This window comes from Melospiza georgiana, chromosome 2, assembly GCF_028018845.1.
Source record: "Melospiza georgiana isolate bMelGeo1 chromosome 2, bMelGeo1.pri, whole genome shotgun sequence".
NCBI lineage: Eukaryota > Metazoa > Chordata > Aves > Passeriformes > Passerellidae > Melospiza > Melospiza georgiana.
Genome location: NC_080431.1, coordinates 79,020,345 through 79,044,695, shown reverse-complemented (window position 1 = coordinate 79,044,695; position 24,351 = coordinate 79,020,345). Strand labels below are relative to the sequence as shown.

The 24,351-nt window shown below is 39.4% G+C and overlaps 1 protein-coding gene across 3 annotated transcripts in view; it reads right to left on the bottom strand.

Annotated features, from left to right (window-relative positions):
- The window catches only part of TSPAN9 (tetraspanin 9), a 169,545-nt gene that overhangs the window by 78,974 nt on the left and 66,220 nt on the right, over nt 1-24,351 (bottom strand). For 2 of the 3 annotated variants that reach the window (XM_058018480.1, XM_058018479.1), the window contains one exon: nt 12,772-12,851. In XM_058018480.1, coding sequence (XP_057874463.1) covers nt 12,772-12,834 — 63 coding nt within the window. In that variant the 5' untranslated portion in view covers nt 12,835-12,851. Of the gene's footprint in view, nt 1-12,771; nt 13,712-24,351 lie in introns of those variants that run through there. The other variant, XM_058018478.1, reaches the window with a different exon arrangement.

Below are 24,351 nucleotides of genomic sequence, written 5' to 3'. Positions count from 1 at the left end.
AACACATATAGCAACGCATAAAATCAATACTCTGTACCAGAGAACACAATCACACACTGCGGCCACTTGGACGGAGGAGTGATAAGATCAATGTTTCTGTTCTTGTCAGCACTTGTGCCAACTGCACCTCCAAGCTAGATGGAGTTTAAAACTGAGCATGACCTACAGGGACAGAGTAGCAGGATGGGCTACAAAAATTGCTGAATAGCTTGAAGAAAGAGAAGTGGTTTAGCTGAAGTGTACTTCAGGGGAGGCTTGCCAGGGAAGGCAGTCCAGAGGGAAAAACAATAAAAGGATGAGTGTCTAATTGCAGCAATGTAGCGAGTGCAAATGCTCAGAAGTGAGGAAGAAAATCTGTCCTCACAACAGAGCTTCTCCATCTCACAGAACTCTATACAGAGCTCTGCGCACGCTGCCACTCTAAACTTGATGTTAAAAGCTGCGCCACAGAACTACAGAAATATTAGTGCAAAGCATTTAAATATAGCCTAGGGCAGCATTGGCAAGACTGTATCCTGCAGATCAAGAGATGGGATTATTCCACTCTAGGCAGCACTTGTCAGATCACACTTGGACTATCCAGGCTTGGTCATCCCAGCGCAAGAAATTGAACACCATCCTGCAGTGTTCCACCAAGACAAATAATGAACGCAGGTTACTTCACAGAAAATTTTGGCATAGATATAAGAAAAACTGAAAACAAACTAAACTAATTGAAAACAAACATTGGAATAGATTACCAAGAGAAATGCTGGCATTTCTCTTGCTATGAATACTCAGTGCTGAGTTTGACAGGGCCCTGGGTAACATAAACTAAGGATTTCCCTTTAACAGAAGGTTGGACCAGATGTTCTCTAGAGGTTCCTACCAACCTAGAGGTTTTCCTATGACTCCATGATCTAAACATATGTTATGCTGTATGCATTGCTAAACACTACTTTTGCCGTAAGCTCATTTCAAATTGGATTTTTTCTGATTTTTCTTTCCATTCCAGGATTAAAATAAAAAATTTTAAAAATAGTAATGACAAGGCAATGGAGGATGGTTTACTGTTTTTCAGAATAACTGTCAGCCTCTACTGAAATTGGCAAGCACAAGACCTTAAAGGAAATGCCCTTTCACAGAATATTTAATTATATAAGTAGACTTTCTGCCAGAGAATTTTGGATAAATGGCTGTAAGGAGTTCCATGAATTCATTCAATTCCTTTAGTCTCTGTTAAGCATTTTTACCATATACTTTGAAAGGCAAGATACACAAACTTTTGGTGTGATCCAGTATATCCAATTTTGCATTTGAGCTTCATGAATGGGAGATAAATCTATATACCAGAAGTCGAACATTGAAGTATTAAACTGTAACTCCACTACGGTTTATTTGGATCATGAATTTAAATACTCAAAACAGAACCATGAAAATCCTACACTAATAAGGTGAACCTGACCACTAATACCTACTAAATCATGAAGCACAACAATTATTTATTTCAATTAAGCTGTAAATGGATGAACAGACTAAAACAAGACAAAACAAGAACAAAATCCAGCAACAGTGTCAGGTTCCACTTCTACCTAAGAGCAGGAGGACAAACTCAAATTTCCAAAGAAAATGGGATTCCAACCTGTCAAAGTAACAGACAGCTCTATCACACCAACATCGTACATCATAGCCACCTCCACAGGCATATTCTATTAAGAGAGTAGCTAACACCTAAAAAAAGCCTAAACAAACACAAAAAATATCAAACCAGGAGCAAATCTAACTCCAGCAATCTGCATTTTAGACTGCATCCTGTAAGACACAAAACCAACGTTGCACTGAAAGACATCCCAACATCCTCCCAGATGCTGAGAGTACAAAGAGAGATCCCACCTGAGAGTCCTCTCTACGTTCCACATGCTGAAAAAGCTGTCAGCACAAACATTGCTCAGGCACTAGAAGACTAACATGTGGCTTGAGGGGCTAGGGAAAGTAGGAAGAAATCCTACTGTCAGCCATGCAACAACTCTACCTTCTCTAAGTGTTAAATCCAGTGTTGGGTTACTTGTTCATTAGTTATGAAATAGACTTTATTTGCTGGTTTGGAGTCATGAAAAAATATTACAATGAAATCAATAGAGATATCCCACAGCCAAGTCTTCACCTTGACTGTCATCCGTTGGATGACAATCCTAAGAAGAGACCTCCAGTTCACCCCGTGACACTTTGCAGGGGGTGGGGAGGTTTAAGGTTTATGTTGTGACATGAGAAAACTTCCACTCCTCTAGGTACCTCTGGATGTCAGTGGCATGATGCCAGACCTCTGGAGTACACAGCCAAATAAAAGGATGCTGTACCAGTCCTAAACCTGTCAGCTCTGTGCCTGCAGACAACGCTGCACAAGCATGTGGAGTTCTGGGGTGGCTTGGCTCTGAAGTCTCTCAGAAGGCAAATGGCACATAACAGATGGTCGGTTGCTTAAGACACTTAGCAGGGACTTCAGGGATCCAGATTCAATTTCAGTTTAACTTTGTACAAGTCTCTTAGAAGGGCACATCTACACCATGGATATAGACAGATTTAACCTGTCTCTGCCCAAGCTAATCTGGCAATGAAAGTGCAGGAGGACTGCTGCAGACACCCAAGCTTGAGGGAAGTGATCTGCAGGATTTCTGAGTTCGTGGGCACTGCCATACAGATCCCAACACAAGCCTCTCCATGCTGAAGTCTGCTGCATGTGGACTGGACTTCTGTCCTGGTTTTGGCTGGGATAGAGTTAGTTTCTTCCTAGTAGCTGGTACAGTGCTGTGTTTTGGATTTGGCATAAGAATAACATTGGCAACACAGAATTACAGAATACCTTGGGTTGGAAGGGACCTTAAAGATCATCTAATTCCATACACACTGCCATGGGCAGGGAAACTTCCACTAGACCAGGCTGCTCAAAGCCCCAACCTGGCCTTGAACATCTCCAAGGATGGGGAATCCACCTGGGCAATCTGTGCCAGTGCCTCACACCTGTTGCTGAGCTCTGCCTACCTTGAGTCAAGGACACTTCAAGGTCTCATGTTCTGCCAGCTAGGAGGTGCAAAAGAAGCTGGGAGGGAGCCTGGGCAGGACTGGCCAAAGGGATGTTCCATAGCATAGAATGTCATGCTCAGTACATAAACTGCAGGGGGTCAGCCAGGAGCCATCAATCACTGCTCAGGGATGGGGTGGGCATCAGTCAGTGGATGCATTGTACATCACTTGGGGGTTTGGGGATTTAATTTATATCTCTCTCTTTGTTATTTCCCTTTTAATTACAATTATCATTATACAGTTATTGTTGTTATTATATTTTATTTCTGTTATTAAACTGCTTTTACCTTAAGCCACTTACCTTTCTCATGATTCTCCTCCCCATCCCACTGGGGTAGAGGGGTGGGGAAATGAGCAAGCAGCTGTGTGGTACTGAGCTGCTGGCTGGGGTTAAACCATGACAACTTGCTAGTTCTGGTCTCTGAAGGCTCTCAGCCCTCTACCCTGTGCTCTAATGCACACATTCTCTTTGTTTTGGTGTCTCAGCTTTCCATCTGTATCAGGAGGATAAAAGCACAGCCCATACTTACAGGGTGTCAAGAGGATAAATACATTAAGTGGTCCTAAGGCACTCTGGATTACAACAACAGATGTAATATCAATTCCTTAAAGCAGTGAAAATGGAGAAGAGGGGGCAATTGAAACTCTAAGGAAAGAGCAATTGAGAGCATAAAGTTTATTTTTTTCTAATTTAACTGTGTCTCTGCTTCCAGAGGACACCGCAAAAGAAAAAGGAAAACTTTGGAACACAGCAAAAACTTGATGAAAGGTAAAAAGTGGGGAATGGGCACAGAAGTAAAGGATAATAAGATTCTTAACTGTCAATTCAGTTTAAAACTGCTATGAAATGGGACAGAAATAGATGTTTACATTTCTGAATTACAATCTATTCATAGACACCTCTCTTACCTGCTTATGAGCATAACTAGTTGGAAACTCTCCAAGACAATACAGAAGAAGAAAGGAGTCTTGTGAAGAATCCACGCTTCTCAGCGGTGACACAGCTACTAACAAAATGTAAGTATTCAGAAGCACCATTTAAAACAAAGTGTGCTTAATAGATCAATTAAAGAAGCCTAAAAGAACAAACCTCTAATTCAGAAGCAGCCCTCCTAGTAAATTCCAATTCTCTAAGACAGCAAATTGAGGAAATTTGATTGACTAGTACAATGCAAATTTTTTACTCTCTGTTTTATTTTTGCCTCAGTGATTGTATGTTGTGGTATAGAGACACAACAATATATGATGGAATTATTCCCAGTTAATTGCTTCCACTGTTAACCACTCCATACATTATTTGCAGAGTAAACTGCATGGTTTACATTAACTGCTTTGCAGTACATCCACAACATGGTAGAAATGTGCACACAAGCAACTAATGCATCTCTGTTAATGACTGGTAATTTGTTAAGCTGATAAAACCTACAGCTTATAGTCATAATCTTATTGTTCATAATCTTATCTTCATCCATAGCCCATTATTGTCTTGCTTCAGTCTTCTTCATCATTAAAAAAAATTAAAAACATTAAACCGTGCTTATTTTAGTAAAAAGAAAGTACTTATCAGTCACAACTCAATACAGCGTTAGAAATTAATAATTCTGTAACAGATGATTAGCATAACAGATTCTGCTGGTTTTTATTCCTTGCAGCTACTCTCAATACATGTCATACACTTTTAAGAATCAACTATAATGTGATCACTTTCTACTGCACACCTATAATTTGTACCTACAGCAGTACAAATTGTACCAGAATGCACATAAAACAGAAGTATGGGGAAATCCACAAAAGAAATAAAAGAGATACAAATTCAATCTCTGATGCTTCATGACTTGCCAGTGTTATATGGGAAGAAAGACAGTAGAGAATAGTTTAATGTATCTTCAAAACTATCCCTGCAGCATTGATTAGAAACAGTAATAAGGGGTTTTCATCCAGCAGACAGGATTAGCAAAAGGAGCTTGAAATGAGGACCAAATGGATTCAACAGAATCCATGGGTACAGAGTTTTTCCCTACTAAAGCAACATTTTCAAAGATTACTAATTATTTTGATTCTGAAAAGTTAATTCTCATCTCCTACACTTAACAACAAAAACATAGCAAACACAAGGAAGCAAAGACAGAAATAAAAGAAATGGCAAACCAGTCTTCCTGTGCTCACTAAGACTGTAGGGACTTGTCTGTGGCTTGATTAGGGATGATGACAAACAGCGGCTGGATGTTCTGTAACCCTGTGGAGAGCCCAGCCCTGGCTGCATTACCTGCAGTGACAAAGCCACTGGCCAGGGTGCCAAGTTTTGGGAGACAGTACTGAAGATGAGCTGTAGATGACTTCTAAAATTCAGACTGGCAGCAAGTCCCATGAATGTTCACAATCCTTGCCATACTGGATGCAGTAGTTAAATGAAGAAGGTTCGGATAGCCATGTGAACTTTGGCCCAGCTCATTAAAGGCAGCAGGAAAGAACAATCATTCCAGTGAAATTTCCAAACTGGAAGTTCAATTATCTATGCTGAATAAATTAAGCAATTTAAGTTGCTCCTAAGCAGCAAGGGACCAAGCTAAATGGAGATCTGAGTTGATTTAAAGGTAATTTGTGTCAGAAAGTTCTGAAATGGTTTTCAGTTCAGTGTCTGCAGTAATTTCTATAAAGTGGTATTAAAACTATTAAGTTTCATGTGAGAAGTCCCCAATAGATTCAACAAACATTTACTGTCTAATAACACACCTTCAGCCATACGAGGTCCCTTCCATTTGTTTGGGAAGTGTGGTTTATTTAATTCTGCAAGATATTTAAAGCAAAGCCCAACATAAACAGCAGAATTCTTCCTTTTGTTCACAGTTTTCATAAGTTGCTGAAAGGCTGGGTAATTTTACATATTACAAAACAGAGGACCTATAGTATTCCATAATACCTGTGGTGACTTGGCTACCCATTAGAAACATCCCAACTGTGTCTACAGCAAAACCCTAACAAACCACACTTTAATTTCTAAAACCTAGAATACATTCTCCCATCTTTTCTACCCAGGTCTTGCCCTGTGTCAGCAGTGTTTAAATAAACAAATTAGATGCCTCCTTGAACAGCCAGATAATGGAGTTACAAGCTCATCCTCTACTCACATAAGAAAGATTATACCCCTTTAGATGGGCCTCTTGGAAACCTACTTACCTGGGGGTAGCAGGAGCAGACAAAAAGGGACCCTGCTAACCAAGGCCGTACCAAGTGGCTTACTTAAATGGGTCTAGGAATGCAGAATTAAGTAGGAAATATCACTGTTATTACCCTTATTCAAAACTGACAGTAAGTCATTGCTTTATGGAAATTTGATACATTCTTGTTTTTAAAGTTAGGGGAGTTGAGACATAGAAGGCTGAGGAAATTTGTTTAATGTCATCCTCACATCCTCAAAGGATATGAGGAACAGAACCTGAGTCATATGTTTTAAAGAAAGATTTAACTCTGGGAGTACAAGGGTGCAGGGAGAACTGGAGGGGAGGAATTTGTTTTCCAACTTGAAATTCTTCCTGTGCTTCTCCCTTTCAATGACCATAAACCTCCTCATGTACAAATGAACAAATGTCCAACAGGCCACATTACAACAGTTGTGTACAAGTCTGCCTGAGTGATGAATCAACTCGTTGTTTATCCAAAATAACAGACACAAATGGCTCTCACACCTACCTACAGCTAGAATTAAAACACTTCCACACTGAAGGAAAACCAAAATAATTTAAAAATCCCCCGCATCTAAAAAAATAAAACCAAAACAACCTAAATAAAATATAGTGTTAGCAAAGAGTAGTTAGTGAGAGGAACACTGCAAAAAATGCTGAATCTCATGTCTTGTCTTTCAAGCTGCAATAGCTTAGACCCTAAAACGAGGTTTGAGGCCCTTATCACCCGGATTAATCAGTGTTAACTCAGCTCTCAAGCAAACCTCAATATTTTAAATTAAAACTAGTCTCAGGTCTCCAATAACGTTTTAATATTATTCTGTAATGTCATCATGCTGGTTACAAATGGACTTAATTTACCCCACATTCATTAGGACACCACACTGTTTGAACTCAATATTACCTTTCCTTCTCCTCCCAGCCAAAACACTGTCACACTAAAATGTTTTTCTAATAGTTCTCCCCCACCGAGGTGCATGCTTCCATAGGGACATCAACAGTGCTATGCCACTTGGATAGGAAACTAAAACTAATAGCTGGGATCTTTTCACAGCTTCTCAAATCCCTATCAGAAAAAAACAAGAATTCTCCAGCTAATGTCACTGAAAACACTAGCTTTTCCAGAATTCACTATCTTACTGGTTTCTCTTCAGTTTTTGATGTGTGGTTTTTTTTGGTTGGGGGGAGGGGTTGTTTGTTTGGGATTTTTCTGTTTGTTTTTCATTGGTTGGGTGCTTCTGGATAGTCTTATTTTCACAGGATTGTACCACAACTGTCACCACACTTATGTCATTAGAGTGAAAATACAACAGAAGTAAATATCACTATTATGTCAAGAGACAAGCATCCCAGGGTCACTGACTGTCTCTCTTTGTCATTATCCCATGTGTGAGAAAATGGAGATTATCAGATAATGCAGCCAGTGGGAGGGCAACAAAAGAGAGAGAAATTTAATGTGTGTCCCTTCCAAAGCTGTTTGTCCTTAGCAATTTTGTTCTGATTTAGAGGACAAACTGTCCACCCCTTTAAAACCTCAGAGATTAATTTTCAGTTATTTGTAGGGACAAAGTCTCTTCACATGATTTAACTGTCCATCCAACAGGTTCAGCTAGGCATTCAAGCTTTGTACTTCAAACTAAACAGTGCATTATATTATTTATTCCAGTTTGGCATAAATAAGTATGGATTACCTTATGCAAACCATTCTAAAGTTGTTAGCTGCTTTACAGTACCAAGAGCTTTGATAGCAGCCAGACCCAGAGGATGGACATGCTCCCTCTCTTTTAGTATGATCTGAGATTGAGTATAAGTGGCCTGCATGGCTGCTCTACCACTGTCTTTATGCTCATTGATAAATGCACAATATTGGTTTTAATCTACAGAAAGAAGTATTAATTACTCCTACTCTAAGATTAAATTGCACCAATAATTAATGCAGAAAAATATTATCCAGGAGCAACAGTCTTTATCCATTATTGTAATTAGAGAGCATTGGGGAAAAATTTGCTGTATTTGATTTTGGTGCTCCTGCTGGACCAGCATGTTTCCAGACCATGTTTTTCTCTTCTAAACTTATGTTTCAGTAAAAGGAATATGCTAGTAGAAAATTTACTTTGAAAGTAAATATTAAATAACTGTATTTGTATATTTGACTCCACTTTTAATAAATTGTAACTTCTGCTTATAACTTCTGCTTTTAATTGTAACATTAATACACAGGGATTATTCTTATCAGATTTCTTTAGTTGTTTAAAATTAGAAACTTTTAAAAAATAAACTTCATGAAGGATTTTCTTGACTATGCTTAGCTTTTCCTCAGCTCTTCTTGAAACACATAAGATCAGACTTAATAATCTTGCTATACAGCTCCTAGTAAAATACATTTTATATTAAAATTAAGCAATAGTAAAAACCATCAAGATGTCTACTATGAATGCTTCTGTATGCAGACTCATTAACCTAAGTTAAATTAATAGAACAAGACAAAATGTAACCATGACCATTGACTGCTTGCGAAGTTCCCTAGTGACTTTTTGGTATCTTATGCCAGTGATTTCAAAAATTCCATTTTAAGACCACACAAAAGGCTCAGTTCATGAGTGATTTTTTTTAAATCATGTCTCACAGAACTTTTTTTTCTAACCAGTAATATCTTCTGATACATTTTGTGAAAATAATTATTGTAATCCTTTCCTCTAATAACAATGAAGTGAAATCTCCTATAGAAAGACATACACTCTAATGTTTATATTTAGTAATTACCTTCTTTGACAATTTAGCTGCTATCTGTAGGAGCAAAAATCAATACTTTATTTCTTCTGCAGAGCAATATTGGCTACTTTGCAATCTCCGCATGTTTGCACATAAATATTCTTGAAGGCAAACTAAATCAATTAACATTTGTAGCTGTCCATCCAGTCCCTTTGCAAAACATATTATGCACTTAGGATGAATTCAGTGTAAATCATCATCCTAGCCACACAATTAAATACTATAAGCTTCCTTAACCCTCAGCTCAGACTTTCCTAATCTCTGAAAGAAAGCAATGCCAGATGGCCATGAACAACTGTTAAGAATCAGAGGGACACAGAGAAATACCTGAAGCTCTCAGTAATTCAGTGGAGAAACACCTTCTGTTCCAACTTACTGTTAGGCCCCACTTAGACAAATTTGCTTTGTACAAATGGTAGGTGATCCTTCCAGGTTAACTGATACACATGCTAGTAATTTTCAAAAGCTGTATTTTCTTGCCCTGAACCAAATTCACAGACAGTGAATTTTTTGCTACAACTCTTGGTTGCAGTTATCACAGCAACAGCAAGTACAAAGTGCAGAGAGAATCTACTGACTACTGCACTTCTCCATCACTTGAAACATACAATTGTACGTAAGTATCTGTGGGTACACATTAAAATAAGTAAAATACATTGTATGTAAAAATAATGTGTGTAATATATAATATTCGTATATAATTAGTTGTCAAATCTGTATGAGTTAGCTGCAAGGCTGAAAGAGGAGTAGAGCTCATTGGCCCATGAGGCAGAGATTAGACTCCATTTCTCTGAAATGATGGAAAAAGGTTCCTCTTTTCCTACAGAAGAACATCCTCCTGTGAGCCAACACAAAGAATCAGTCCAAACAATCATGCCCAGCATGCTGGGGTGCCAAAGGGTACCTCCAGTGTTCATACTCAGAGGAAGCATCTCACAAGCACCATTTTATATGGTAACAGTGTTGATGTGTCTCCTCATCTCTGAAGACCAGGAGCCTCATTCTGCTTTAAATTACAGTTCAGGAAAATTCATGTTTAAAAGTGAAGCTTCTCTTTTTAAAAATAAATCACCTTGCATTGAAAAAGATGATAGTCACTGCTCAAGAGCAGGCCACAGCTTCATGTTTTTGGACTTGGGTTTCTTAACAGAAATTCAGAAGGAAGCAGTGAGAACAGGCAAACCTGGGAATGGAAAACGTAGGTTAAGAAGAAAGATAGGACTGAAAGAGCAGGGAGTGCTTCAGGGCAGGGCAGGAGCGAAGTGCACTGGCAGAGCTGTGTGGGGACTCCAGTGCTGGGCTGGCAGGAGGGTTCAGGGCAGGAGTGAGAGTTGTTGCAGGTGCACAGCATCAGCTAGGAGCACAGAGTCAAACATTCACAACCTCTCGGATATATTCATGATGGAACCAGTGGAGGTTCCAAGTATGAAGCCAGATGTGACAAACTACAGAAAACATATAGTGTAGTGTGCTTCATTCCAGTTGCATTCCCAGGAATCAAAGGATGATGTTGTTCATTTGAATGTCTCAAACAATAAAGCAGCACAGTCAAAAAAAGAAAAAAAAGAATACAGCAAAACTGGAAGAATGCACAGGAACATCATTCTGGCTTGCAAAATTGAGTATAAGACAGCTACAGTTAAGAAGGGAGGACTTCTGAGCAATTTAAACCAGGCTGAAGGATCACGTGTCTGTTGTAAACTACTTTGAAAAGAACCTGACATCTTGCATTTAGCATTTTTTAATAATCTCTCAGATTCACCAGGCCAGAGCATTATTTTCATTCTGAATAGCATAGTTCACATTTTAAAAAAAGGCATTTTTAGAATATTGGCTAGAAATGTGGTGATAAAGTTTAGTAACAGAAACAAAAGTGATATAAGCCTTACCACAAAAGACATGGTAAGGAGAGTGTGAAGGGGATTAGGAGAAATGGGTAAGAACTGAAGAAGCACAGGACACTAGAGAACTGTTCCAGATGGTAGGGTAGTTTTAACCTAAGTAGCAATGTGTTTGTACAAAAGTCCAGTGGGAGCTGAGCAGACAGAGATGAGCACACAGATGAAGTCTGAAATGTTCTTGTGAGTTCAAGGAATGGGGAAAAAAAGGACTCTGAAGGTCTGATGCAGAGTCAAGAAAATTGCTGCTTGGGAAGAAGAAAGAAACAAATATGTTGCATCTAAGAAGGTAAGGAGTAAGAGACACCTACATAACAGATCACAGAGGACATGAGTAATGAGACCAGATAAAAGCTTTTCTAAAACTAGTCGCCACATAAATATATGAAAAAAAATAGTTCAAGGTGTCAAAGTAATGCAGCACTGAGTCAAATAGCCAGTTTGATATTCATATGGTGTGTTTAAAATTATTTATTCCAAAAATACATATGGCAACTGTCTAGTAGGGTATGTGTACAGAAAAAGAAAAAAAAATTAAAATCATAAGTGAACTTTGATCAGATGTTCTTCAGTGATAAGTTCTATCTTTCTATTTCAGTAAGATGCCCACAAGTTGAGTAATTTCAGTCTAGCATTTCAGTCTATTACTGATAAAAGCTCACTGTTGCGTGAGCGGTTCAACACTGTACCAAATCTCCCATTAACTCTTGCTCTTAGAGGTTATTTCAGTAAGTGGGTCAAGATAAACAGACAACCAGCTAGTAAGGCTTCTAATTTGAACAATGATATCTGTACACCAGAGGTAGCTATTTGAACTAGACTGCTAATGCCCCTTTTTCAAAAATAAATCCCAGGATGGTGTTTTCATTTATTTATGAAGCTTATTGTATGTTTCTGGATCACAACCATGAATGGTTTTGTTCACATGCCCAAGCTTTGTAACCACCAGGAAAAAAGTGATCTTTGCTTTCAAACTAAGCAAACACTTTCATATTGGGTTATATTCATGAATATTCAGTACTTCAATGAGCCTGTGATTTCCTTAAAAATACGGTACTGAAGGATGCTTAGCTGGCAGAAGACTTAACTTTTCTCCCTTCCCTGTTGTGACAATACTTTGCTCTAAGTAGCCATTACACTTTTAACTTGCTGGCTGAAACATTCATTGTTGCAACTCCTCACGCCTCTTGGCTGATGGAGGAAAATCAATTTTGATCCCTGAGAAGCAAGTGCAAGTCTCCAACTTCACACACCAATGTGTACAACTGCAGCTGAAACTGAACCCATATTAAATCACCATTCCAGACATTTTACATTTATGCTGAGACCTTAAGAGGTTAGAACATACATGATTTACTGTTTTTAATTGGAGAAATGGGGCAGAACTTCCTTCAAATGAAAAAAGCACTTTGTCAAATGAAGTTTACACAAAGCAAATGAGATTTATAGTGACAATGAAAATATACTTTAAAAATTAACCTTAAGCTTTTTTCAAAACAAGTATTACAACAGAATGCAACAATCCAGCCACTGCAGGATTTTAATGCTACAATAATTCTGGTCTTCCTTAAAGGGCAACAATTCTGCCCTTTCTCAGATAACCCGGTTGAAAGCACATTAGAATAGCAAGTCTGAGCAATCAGAAGCCAAACTACAACAATCAGGTAGCAATAAAGATATAGAAAGCATGTGTATTTCCCAATAGACACAAGTTTAACAATGAAAATATTCCAAGCAGGTATGAGAGAGAGGGAGGGGAGGAGAGAACTTACAGTACTGCTTCAGAGATGCACTATACACATAATGCAGCAGTACAGGATACACTAACAGATGAAGGCAACTGAAAAGGCAGTACTCACCCAAAATATTAAATTGAAAAGGAACATCATGTATTTCAAACAACACAGGCAGCCTCTTGCCATGTTGCACTTCTTAAATTCTAAAAGGAAAACAAAGGATAGATCCAGGTAAAAGACCACGTATTTGCTGCCTTTGGGTGCACTGTATTTTTCACTTTTTACGCCAGTTCCAGTCCCAGCGCCGGTCCCGGTTCCGACCCCAGCGTGGCTCTGTGTGCGTGATCCAGTTGTACCATAGAAAGCTCCTGCAGTAAAACCTCGACCAAATTGCCTCCCTGAGGTAGAAGGTTTAGCAAAATCTGAGTCTTTGCTATCCAAAGATGGACTCCGGTGAATTGAAGAATCCTCACTACTTGACTTCTCCATGATCTCTCTTTTCACAGTTGTCAGATTTAATGTATAGCATCTCTCAGCATTAAATGCAGTGCCTTGCAAATGCCACAGTGCGCTAAGAGCTGTCTGTGCTTTGCTTCTCTTTTTCTTCGTACATAAATCAGATAATCACTGCAGAATTTATTCACTGCATTGTTGCTGGGTTTATTTTTTATAGCAATGAAAGCTGAACTCTGTCTGTCTGAAGCATGGATTTATACATTAATATCCCATGCAAGAGCATACTCATGATTTATCTTGATGAATCAGTTATGCAGAACTTTGATTTTTATTAAAAAGAGCCATAAGCTCTTTCTCTGCACTCCTAGTCTACAGTCCTCTAATCTATAGGCAGCAGATGGTCCTTGCATCCATTTCCAAAAAGCTTCTGCAGTACACCTGGGAGACTCTCCTCGAGCCGGAGCACTTTCCTTGCTCTCAGCTTCCCTCTCTGTGTCTCTCTGACTCTCTCTCACACGCTGTCTTTTTTCTTTCCACCCATTTGCAGTGTCTCATTCAGTAACCCGCTACCGGAGCGCACTCTGTGTTTCACTGCTGTTGCCGTGAAATCATCAGCAACTGCAACCACTGGGCATTTCCCACAGAAATCCCTGACCTAACTATCGAGTAATAAATCCGCCCTCCTGCTCGCCCCTCCCCTCTGCTTTCCATCGGGCCAGTTAGCAGAAGCCTTCTCCTCCAGGACACGCCTCCATGACATAATATCTTTAATAGGATTAGAATTACTCTTGACTATACAAGTGCACAACAGAAAATCTCTTTAAATGTCAAGTACTGTTTAGCTGTTTATGCGCTAGAACCGTTAGGCAGCGATATTCCTTCGATGCAATAAAATACAGAAAAAGTATGGATTAGATAGACAGGTGCTAACCTCTCTCTGCTCATTAACAGTCACTTACATTTTTTTCTGGCGTAAACAAATCCCACGGGACAAGCGATGAGAATAGGCTAGCACCCAGCATACACTGCTTAGGCACACATCTCAGCTGTACGTGCACATAACGCAGCACCATCACCTGTGATATAATTAACCAGACAGAGCTGCTGCCTCTCACGAGGTCATAATTCAATTCTTAAAACTCCCAAAATGTGAGGGGATCTGAGCCTGCAGCTCTTTACACGCTATTTAACAAGTACATCAGAGATTCTTGTTGTGCACAGCAATAAGCCATCTTACATCACAGGTTGTCTGTGAACTAGAAACACTGACCCAAATGCCACATTTCTTCTCCACAGAGGAGTGCAACATGCCTGCTAGGACTCCGAAACAGGGAGGGCACGACTGTGCACGTGTGCCTGCGCATATGCATGCAAGTGCCTGGAGGGGAGGAAGAGAAGCACTTCAGGTCACTACTCCCCATACTCCCAAATTTGTCATTTTGTCATAAGCACAAAAGCAGCACACCAATGGTGCAAAGTGCTATAGCAGACTTAAAATGCAGGTTATTCTTTTCTTTCTGTAAAGAAAGAAACCACAGTAGGAGGCCCCTGTGAAGGAAATACGGCTACCAGGAAAAGCAAAATTCTATGCAATTTTCAACTGACCCTCCACACGCTCATTAAAATGCACTGTTCATGGTTATCTCTAGTATCTTTAAAAAAAGACAATGTAACATTCATTCAATCTTGCATATCTACGGCCAAAAGCCTCTAAGGATTCTGTAACTTTTATGTAACAACATCAGAATCAACGCCCTAAAGCAGTGAGGTACCTTTCTTGACAGCCTTTTTCTGCTAAAAGATCCCTCCATGAATAAAGGATATTAAATAAGCCGTATTTGAATGTGTAATATCTCTCTCACCTTTTCTGCTCTGAAGTAAGATTTCAACAACAGGCAGGTCCAAGCCCATATCAACAATGTTTGTTCACTTTGCTCTTCAAAAGTAATTTCAAAGCTCCCTGCATTAGATGTGTCCATCAGAAAGAGGACAGCAGGATGACTGCTCAGCACTGTGCGTGACAACAGAATAAGCTACACACAAAACTCCCAAGTAAAAAAAAAGATAAATTAGCCTTGACCAAAGTAGAAGGGGCATTTCTACACATGTCTACAGTGCACGTACAAACTTCGCCATAAGCAGTTATCAAGAAGCAGCCTTCTCAGCAAAACACATGGAAGCAACCTTCAGGTCACCGCCAGGTACCTGCCTCAGACACCAGATCCTGCAGGATAACTCACACTGGAACACAAGCCAAATGTCTGACTATGAATTTAGAAGACTCAAAGTGAATTTCTGTTTGAAATTCACTTACTGGAAGTGTAAAGTTGTACCACTGCAAACCAATGCTGCAGCTAGATATTTTCAGCGGTTTTCACTTGTCATACAAAACTGAGCTCTCAGCCAAAAAATTGTGAGAACACACAAGTACTTTAAAGCATTTTTAGCTTTTTAGTTTTTCCACCCTTTGGTTTGCCATAAAATTTACACTGACTTAGACTAGCTACAGAAAAAAAATAATTTGCTGTGCACTTATATTACCGCAATATAAATATTTGCCTTCCCATTGAAAGTACATGACAAAAATAATTAATCCATTCTCCTCAAGGTTAAAAAAATTCAAAGAATATTCTGTAATAAGCAAAAAAAATTTCACAAATACTCTCATAGTTTGTAAACAGTGGAAACTTTCTTCTGGGGGTTAGGAAAAATAAAGCAAACCAACTATACCTCCAACCTTTTTTTTTCAAGTTTCATTAGAACTTAATGAAGTTTTCCAGTTTTCTATTTTTACCTCCAAATACTGCAAAATACTGGTTTACTGCACCATTACCTCTGATGTATCTTCCATTAAGAGATCTCCATCATTGTTCTACAGCACAGTTTGTACTTCAGAAGAGTCCCAAGCAAAGACACACGTAAAGTCAACAGACAGCTTAAAAATCCAGACCTGAGCAACGAGCAGTGGGGAAAACACGGCTCCAGATCAGCCTCTCCTCCTGCTGTGTAGCAAGAAAACATATGACTCTCTTATGGTTACGCTGTGGCCACCAGGGAGACTTTACAAGCCTGAGTAACCTTCAGCCACTCGAATTTGCAGCCACGGTGTGTCTTTACAGATTAGAAGCCACTTCCTGCTGCTGCAACTCCAACTCAGTGCTCAGGTACTCAGTTAATAAACCACACAGGGCTGCTTACTTGCTGATAAAAGTAAATGGTGAAAAAGCTGTAAGCAGTCCATCCAGCTGTGTTTTGACCAGCCATTGCACTCAACTCTGCCTCTGACTGAGACTTCAGCAGAAGGTGTTGCTGCGTGGCAACAGCACCTTTCAGGGTCCCACTCAACAGCACAACCTCAGCGTGAGGACAAACACATTTTGCTTCACTACAGATCTTACCTCTGTTTAGTAATCAGGGCATGAAAAACATTCAAAAGCTCACTCTGTACTTCATTAATGTTTGATTACTGAATCACAGAATTTTGTTGCTGAGTGATGCCTTCACATCAAGAAAATAATTTCAGTCCCACGTGTATATGCCTGGGACAAGGCAATAAACAATCCTTTGCATTTAAATGGCTCTTCCAAATATTAAGGGTAAAAATTTAGGCCACTTTTAGATAGCAGGTATGAAAATCGATGTCATGATTCATTTAATGGGTGTAGTCAAAAAATGGAAAGGAAGAGTACTATTAATATGGTCAAAAAGCATAGGCTGGCTCTCCTACTGAAACTGTTTTATTTGGTTCCCTCCTGGGAACAGTCCGCCACAGTCCCCAAAGCACACATCCCAGCATCTTCATTTCTTTCTGATTTTCACAAATTATTTAATCTCTTTTCTCATTCTGTAGTTTAATCTCACCAGAACCTAGTGCCAATTACACCCAGCTACAGTGCTCCCGGACCCCTCTGTTTGTTTCTGCCCTCCTCAGCTGTTCTTGCACAACTGGCTCGAGGAATCGTGCTGCAAAACAGCAAAAGCTGACCAATTTATAAACATATTTATAAACACAGATTTTAAAATACCTAATACAGTTATAAAAGGTACCCCAGCAATATAGAAAAAAATGAACTTTTTTCCCCCTTTTAAAAGTCTCAAGTCAATTTCACTTGACATTCCCCTTCAGTGAGATTGCTGACCCAGTGAGAGGGAGAGGGATTACAACAGGAAAGAACGGGAAAAAATACTGAAGGCTGAGCGAAAATATCTTAGGCTTTTTTTATGTTTCCCATGATTCCTAAAAATGAAATATGAAACTCTATGGGTTTTTAAAAAAGGAAAAACTCCAGTCACCATGGTACACAAGCCATTTTAGACTTCATTATATATTTTATCTTGCAATTTCTATTAGGTAGGATAATGCTACTGTCACTATTTTAAATATGGAGAACTCGAGGACCAAGATGTTTGCTGAGGATGAATAGGGAACTGTTGGCAGAGAAGCAAACCAAATCTGTCTCACACATCCTCAGCTAGCTCACTAACCACTGCACCATTCTCAAATTAATGATTTTTCAAATCACGAGTTTTAGTAACGCTGCCACATGACTTCAGAACAGTACTGAGCCCTGCAGAGAGATGTACAAATGCATATGCTACCAAGTGTTGAAAGGATATGGTTCTTAAATTCAGTCTTTTCTTTCGAATTATATTGACCAGGAACTCAATTTTACAAGCCATCCTCAGGGTACATTAGATAGGCAAAGAACAGAGATTGTTGAGTATAAACTCAGTAACTACATCTTTCCAGTCACTGCTCTGTATCCTGGAAGTCCATGAGAAGGAGATAAGGAACAAAAGCTGAAAATAATAGCTTACAACTGACATAAAGTTGCATACAGCTGAAAGCTCAAATTAAAATAAACACCAAACCAACACTGACGACGGAATAAGCTTAAAGGGAAAAAGATGTCCAAAGAATAGAACTGAAATTAGGATCACATGAGAGGCAAAATCACAGGGTTCTCAGGTCTTCCATGCTCTTGGTTTCATGCCAAAAAGTTTACAGACACCAGCAAGTTAAAATGCCTGGCGTTCTGAGTTCTTCCAATGCTGCAGAATTTATAACCAAAAGCCTGGATGCTCTGACAGTTGTAATGCACATCCCGGGGCCTGTCAAGCTCCAGCTTGGATGTTGTAAATCCAAAGTATTCTGCCGACCATGGGATTGGACAAAAACAAGGTAGATTTCAAGGGCAACTTTGTGTGGTAGACAAGTTTTGAAATCTGCCTATGTTTCTTAGAATCAAACAGCCCAAACCATAATTAACCTTTGACACACTTTCATTTTCCACTAAGAGAAGTATTCCATTAGAAAAAGAACTACTGTAACTTCAGCTTTGGAGTCTCCAATCACTGATCATAGCTTCACACATTATTTAGAGCCCATATGAACAGCTTGTTGGATACAAATGCTAAAAAAGAATCACTACCAAGTGTTCAGAGAAGAGTGGAATGCACACTTAGTTTCCCTACTAGCATGAGGAGCAGCCATTTCTCTTTTGGTCAGAAAACCACCGTTTCCTTTGGCACTCAGTGGACAGACAGCTGATGGAGGGGGAGATTGGATTCATTAAGAAACTGGCTTACCCACAGCTGGTGCCTGTGACCTGACCAGCAAACAATCCCAATGTTTTGTGAGAGGCAACAGCCTCATGCCCCTCTCTCTTCACATTCTAGCACAACCAAAAGCATCCAAAAGGCATCACCTGATCCTCAATTCCTCCTGCAGCAGAAAGCCAGCTCCAGAGGCCAGGTAAAAGGATCTGGGATAGGTAGATATGCATACAACATAAGCTGGAAGGAAAATCAGGATGATCAGATGGATTTTTGGAGGCTGAACTCCATGTTCTGAGACTCCACCTAGTTTTAGCATGGCTGAAGAAAAAGAGGCCTTGCAGAGAGAGAGGAGTGAGACAGCACTCCCAGATGCAGGAACTGTGTGAAGGAGCAGCACTGAGGAGGCACTGAGTTTGAGATCTGTGGGTAAAGAATCTTTTCTTACAGATACAGGAATTGAGTGTCTAGGCACCTCAATCCAACACCCACCTCCATTAGTCCTGAACTGAGCAAGAGAAATTCTACTTCTTCACATTGTTACCGGAAAGGAAATGAATTAATCTGTTTCTATGACAAAAACAAGAGCACAGCAGCTCCTGGTTGCCTCTGATGAGTAACACTCCTTGCCTCCCCAGGGTAGAGAGGTAAAAAAAGGTAAAATCTCTTTGAATGGCCTAAATTAATACTTACTAGTTTATATTAATATATCCCAGTGAGACAAGTTTATCCTTCTAATATGGGGTCCTCACTGCCTGGATGACCAAGAAAACAAGATCCTGCTGTAAGACTTTCCACTGTGCCAAACACTCCGTTTGGTCCCTGGGATTTCCACTAAAAATCATTTACTGGTAATAATGTGCATATGGCTGAGACTTCTCATTTAGGATTTCACACCAGGGACAGAATGAGATTCTGTCTCCAAATTGTATAGAGGAATTAGCTGTAAATCATGTCAAGAACCTTAACCCACTGTGGTCAATTACAGATGATGAGGTGATATGCTAATGCACCGGAGATGTGGGGCACACAGATTAAAATGCATTATGAGGTCCAAAAGCTAAGAAATTTTGATTATGTCACACCTTCAGTGTGTTGTCCCAGTTGTTCCTCAGGGGCCCTCAGACTGAGCAAAAAGAATGTCTGAGTTTCCAAAACAACAGAAAAACAGAAGAGAAAATAGAAATCCTGCTACCAATGTTTAAGCTTTTAAATCAAAACATTTGCAATATATACAGGGATCTTTTGGGGTTTAGTTTTCACTTCACAAATATAATGAAATATGTTACATCTGAAAGAAGCACTGTAAATATTATGTTAGAATACAATTCAACATTGTTAGTTTCACCTTTAAGAACTAAAATCCAGAGAGTCTATTTATTGTTTGTTTCTAAGAAATCTGGAAATCAGAGTCTCCTTGGGCTTGGCAGTGTACATACGTAGAGAAAGTCAACCCGTACACAGCCTAATCTCCAAACAGAAAAACAGACATTAACAGCTGGTTCTGGGGGGAAAAAACCCCACTGGGTTTTTTTTCCTGAACTCCCAAAACTACCTTACCAATTCTCCCTCTAGCAGGTGAGAGAAAATGGGAAATATGAGGGCAAAAAGAACAGCATGTGCCCAAGCAGATAGGCCTATCCTACCAGGCACCAGAGCTTAACAGATGCTTTGGAACAGTCTGTTTATGACTTTTAGCTTAAGAATCTGTATCCCTTTTAATTACAGGGTGTGTATCTCATCTTCCATAACAATGAATACATTTTTTCATCTCCATCAAGAGTTAATCCTTAATTCTGCTGAGAACTTAACCTCAATATTTTAGGGCAGTGAGTTCCACAGATATGCATCATGTTAAAAAAACCCAGCATCTTCCTCTTATTCACTACCATAATTAAGCTTTGCAGCTCTATCCTCTGTCTGGATATTCATCCTCATCCCATAATTCATTAGTTTGTAATCCTCTATTACATCCTATGTTATTGTCCTTCATTAAACTAAGCACTTTTCAGCATGTCATGTTATTGAAAATTCTCTGACTCCCTAATAATTTCAGTTAACCATCTTAGGGCTTCTTTCTAATTGAGCTATGTTTCTACCATAATCTTTCCCAATCTGCTGATGAAAAGATCACCTTTTTAAAGGACAAGAATCAATGTTCAGATTCAAAATAAATTTAATCAATTCTGTTTCTATCAACCTTTTCTTTATGAAAGTGAAGTTACTCAGATTCAATAGACATTCTTCCATCATCCCCATTCTGCTTTTCTATTTCAGATTCAAATTTTGGCTCTGAATGTCGAGCCAAATTTTGTCTGAAAATGTCGAACTTTTTCAAGCTTAACAGGAAAACCCTTGTATTTTAAATTCGTATCTTACCTGTAGAAGAAGAAAGGGAGTTTTCTCACTACAGTGATATGAGTCTAATACTGATTCCTTGTAAAGTCACCAAGAAGACCACCCTCAAGAGAGGGAGTCCTTGTAAAGATGCTTAATAATAATCCAAAACAACTCTTGGCCATCCATTAATATGTGGTTCAAGCTGCTGTCTCCATCCAGTACACACATTAAAAAAAAAAAAAAAAAGTGTATGCAGGGAAATGTTCTTTACTTTGCATACAGAGAAAATAAGATCAAGGGACCAGAAAGCTGCCAGCCAGAGGCAGGAAGGCAGCAGCATCACATCCTCGACACTACTGTGTGAGGAAACATCACAAAACAGATCTCCAAAACCATGCTTCAAAAATTAAAGAACAAAAAAAGAAAGCAGGGGCGAGGAACTGAAAAGGATTCTTCTTATTTAACACCTATTTCTGCAGAGGTAGAGTACATGATCTGAGTGCTTCTCTTCCACTCCCACTTTAAATGACAGTTTAAGTTTTTACATCTCCTATATTGACTAAAGATTAAAGAAAGCTAGCTAGATAGGGTTTTGCCTATCATGAGTGATGATATCCCTTATTTCTCTTGGATGGTGCAGCAGTATTTCATTAATACAGTAACTCTTGTAACTGCGTCCAACGTGTACAAGTCTCTTGAACAAAATCAGGTGGATTTTCTCTAACATCTGTTCCAAAGAGGCTATCTTTCACTAGCAGTCTGCTGTTTTGAATTAACTGACAGCTGGTGTCTATGTATTAGCAGAACTATTAAACTTAAAAACCAACAAATTGAAAAAACCCTCATACAAATGGCTCCATGTGAAGAAAGAACCAAGAGAATGATGTAAGCATTCCTTTTTGAAAGGCAGCACACATCTCTGAAACCTGCTCAGTTATGCCATGAAGGAACATTTCTAAGCACATTCTTTTCACAATTAAATGAATTCCTTCATTGCTAAAATATTCATTTTTTGGCACTTAAACACAAACAGGTGTCATTCCATGAATGGGGACATTTAAAACCACTGTGTCAGGGCTGGCAGAGACCCAGATGTCTTCAATGGGCAGCTACTCATCACCCGCCACAGCCTCCAACCTCAGACTCACTGGAAGTGGCAGACTGAATGCCTTACTGCAGCATCATCACCTCATGTCTATGAGTTATCAAAAGCCTCTCTTCCAGCAGCATTTCCAACCCAAACCTAACCCCAAGTCCCACCTTCAGGTCAAAGAGGGTCAGCTTTCAGAGAGGAGTCACACCACCAAATGAATTAATTAAGCACCGGCCCAGAGCCAGTGGCCTCACAGATTAAGAGGGAGAGGGCTGACTTCATGGCACAGCACCAGGTTCCCCTGTTGGGCCCCCAGTGTGACTCTGGGCAGAAATGTCTGGAAACAAGGGTGGGGTCTAGTCTCTACAGCCATTCAGTCCTCAGTCTACTCCTGGCCCTCCCTGACCACAGTCTATCAACTGTGACACCAAGCTACATAGCCTAACAACTCCTATCACATAGCTCCTTTTTTCTTTGAAGGCAGATGTTTCTGAATTCATAAGAAACAGATTTTGAATAATTCGAGGTAACTGGATCATACCTTCACTGCCATTAACAGCACTTCTTAAGTTCTGATCAAAGCACTGCAGAACAGCCACATTCCATCCTGCTGACTTGGGCTGGGTGCATTTCTACGCCTTTCAACAAACTTCTAAAACACCTAGCCTGAGCAAAGTTCACAGTCTCCTTCCTGTCTCAAAGCTCTTTAAATTTATATAAATAGTTGCATTTGACCATCTGCATCTGCCCTTGCAGTAAAGCTTATTTATCTTCACAATGAAGTTTCTAGCACGTTGTATGGCAACGCTGTAGGATGTGGTCAACTTCAACATTTAAAATAGGATGTGCCTGTAACGTAGCAGTCATGCAATTAATGCTTTTTGCTTTGCCAACAACAGAGTCAGATTTAAATCCCAAGGGGAGGCAGATATTTTAGCCACCCTACTCATCTCACAAGAACGAGGCTAAATGGTTCTCATCTATTCTGCATGAGATACAAGAAAGGGTGTAATAATGAAAACAAGGTAACCCTCTTACTATAATCCAGCAGGTTTATGTAACACTACTGCTGTTCATGAGCTTTGTGATTGGTGTCAGCTCTTGTTATAAGGGTGTGAGAGATTTAAAATGACAAAGGAGGAAAAGAAAGAAAAGGGGGGGAAAACCAGTTTGACATGACCCTGCCTGTCAAGTCACAAAAAGCTATCCAGCAGTTCAATTCCCTGACTTACAGTAGGAGCTACTTAACTTTTTACAGTATTTTCATTAACAAGCTTTTGTAAAGGCAGACATATAATGGGAAAACATCATTTTTATGACCTTATCTGCATTATGGAGGACTCATTTACACTTGGAGAGAATGCTGTGTGCTAGCTGCAATACCAGGCATTCAGAGCCTAATATGGGGTGTAAAGAATGGATGCAAGCATGTTTGACTCTTTCCCAAAAGCCAAGCCCACATTCACTTCATTTTGATAAAGTTAATTGTACCATCAGTGTCTCTCAGAGATGAGAAAACCAAGATAGATACCCTTGACCAGCAGTCAGAAACTAACAATGTTCCAAAAATTCCTCATAGAGGCATCTGAAAGGAAAAAAAAAAAAAAAAGCCTTTTGTAGGCTGAAAACTATTTGTGTCATTCAGTCTGCTCTGATCTACTTAGGTGTGCCACAAGTATGCAGTAGCTATTGTATGAAATATCAATTGGCCTTTAGAATCTGCACTTCATAAATTCATCACAGGCAGATATTTTCCATTTACAAATTAATTGGGATGCTGGCATTTTATTTCAGAAGCAACCAACACGATGTTTCATGCTCTGCTCTGCAGACTGGTTCAGGGGAATCTATCAAAAATACACGGCCATAAATGCTTAGCAAATGGTGCGCATCCAGATGGGGTTTTAAACAACATGAATGAAACTAAAGGCTTGCAGTATCATGCTAGGGGAGACAGCTTTAGTTTGGGTCCAAATATGCTTTGCAGGAGTCAACTTTGATGCCCATAGCAACAATATGTGTTTGAACTTTCTCTCTTCTCTCCTGAATGTCCAAGTCTAGAATAATCTAAAATCTAAACAAATTTACTGAAAAGACTTTCCAGACTTCTTCCCTTCAGGAGAGCAAGCTAAAAGTAAATCTGCAATAATATAATCCATTGGTGATGTTTTGTTTACTTTCGTTGTTGTTTTAACTCTACAATCACCATGTCTATAAAACAGATACATGCAGGTGTGGACATGAGTGCCCTCAAACTG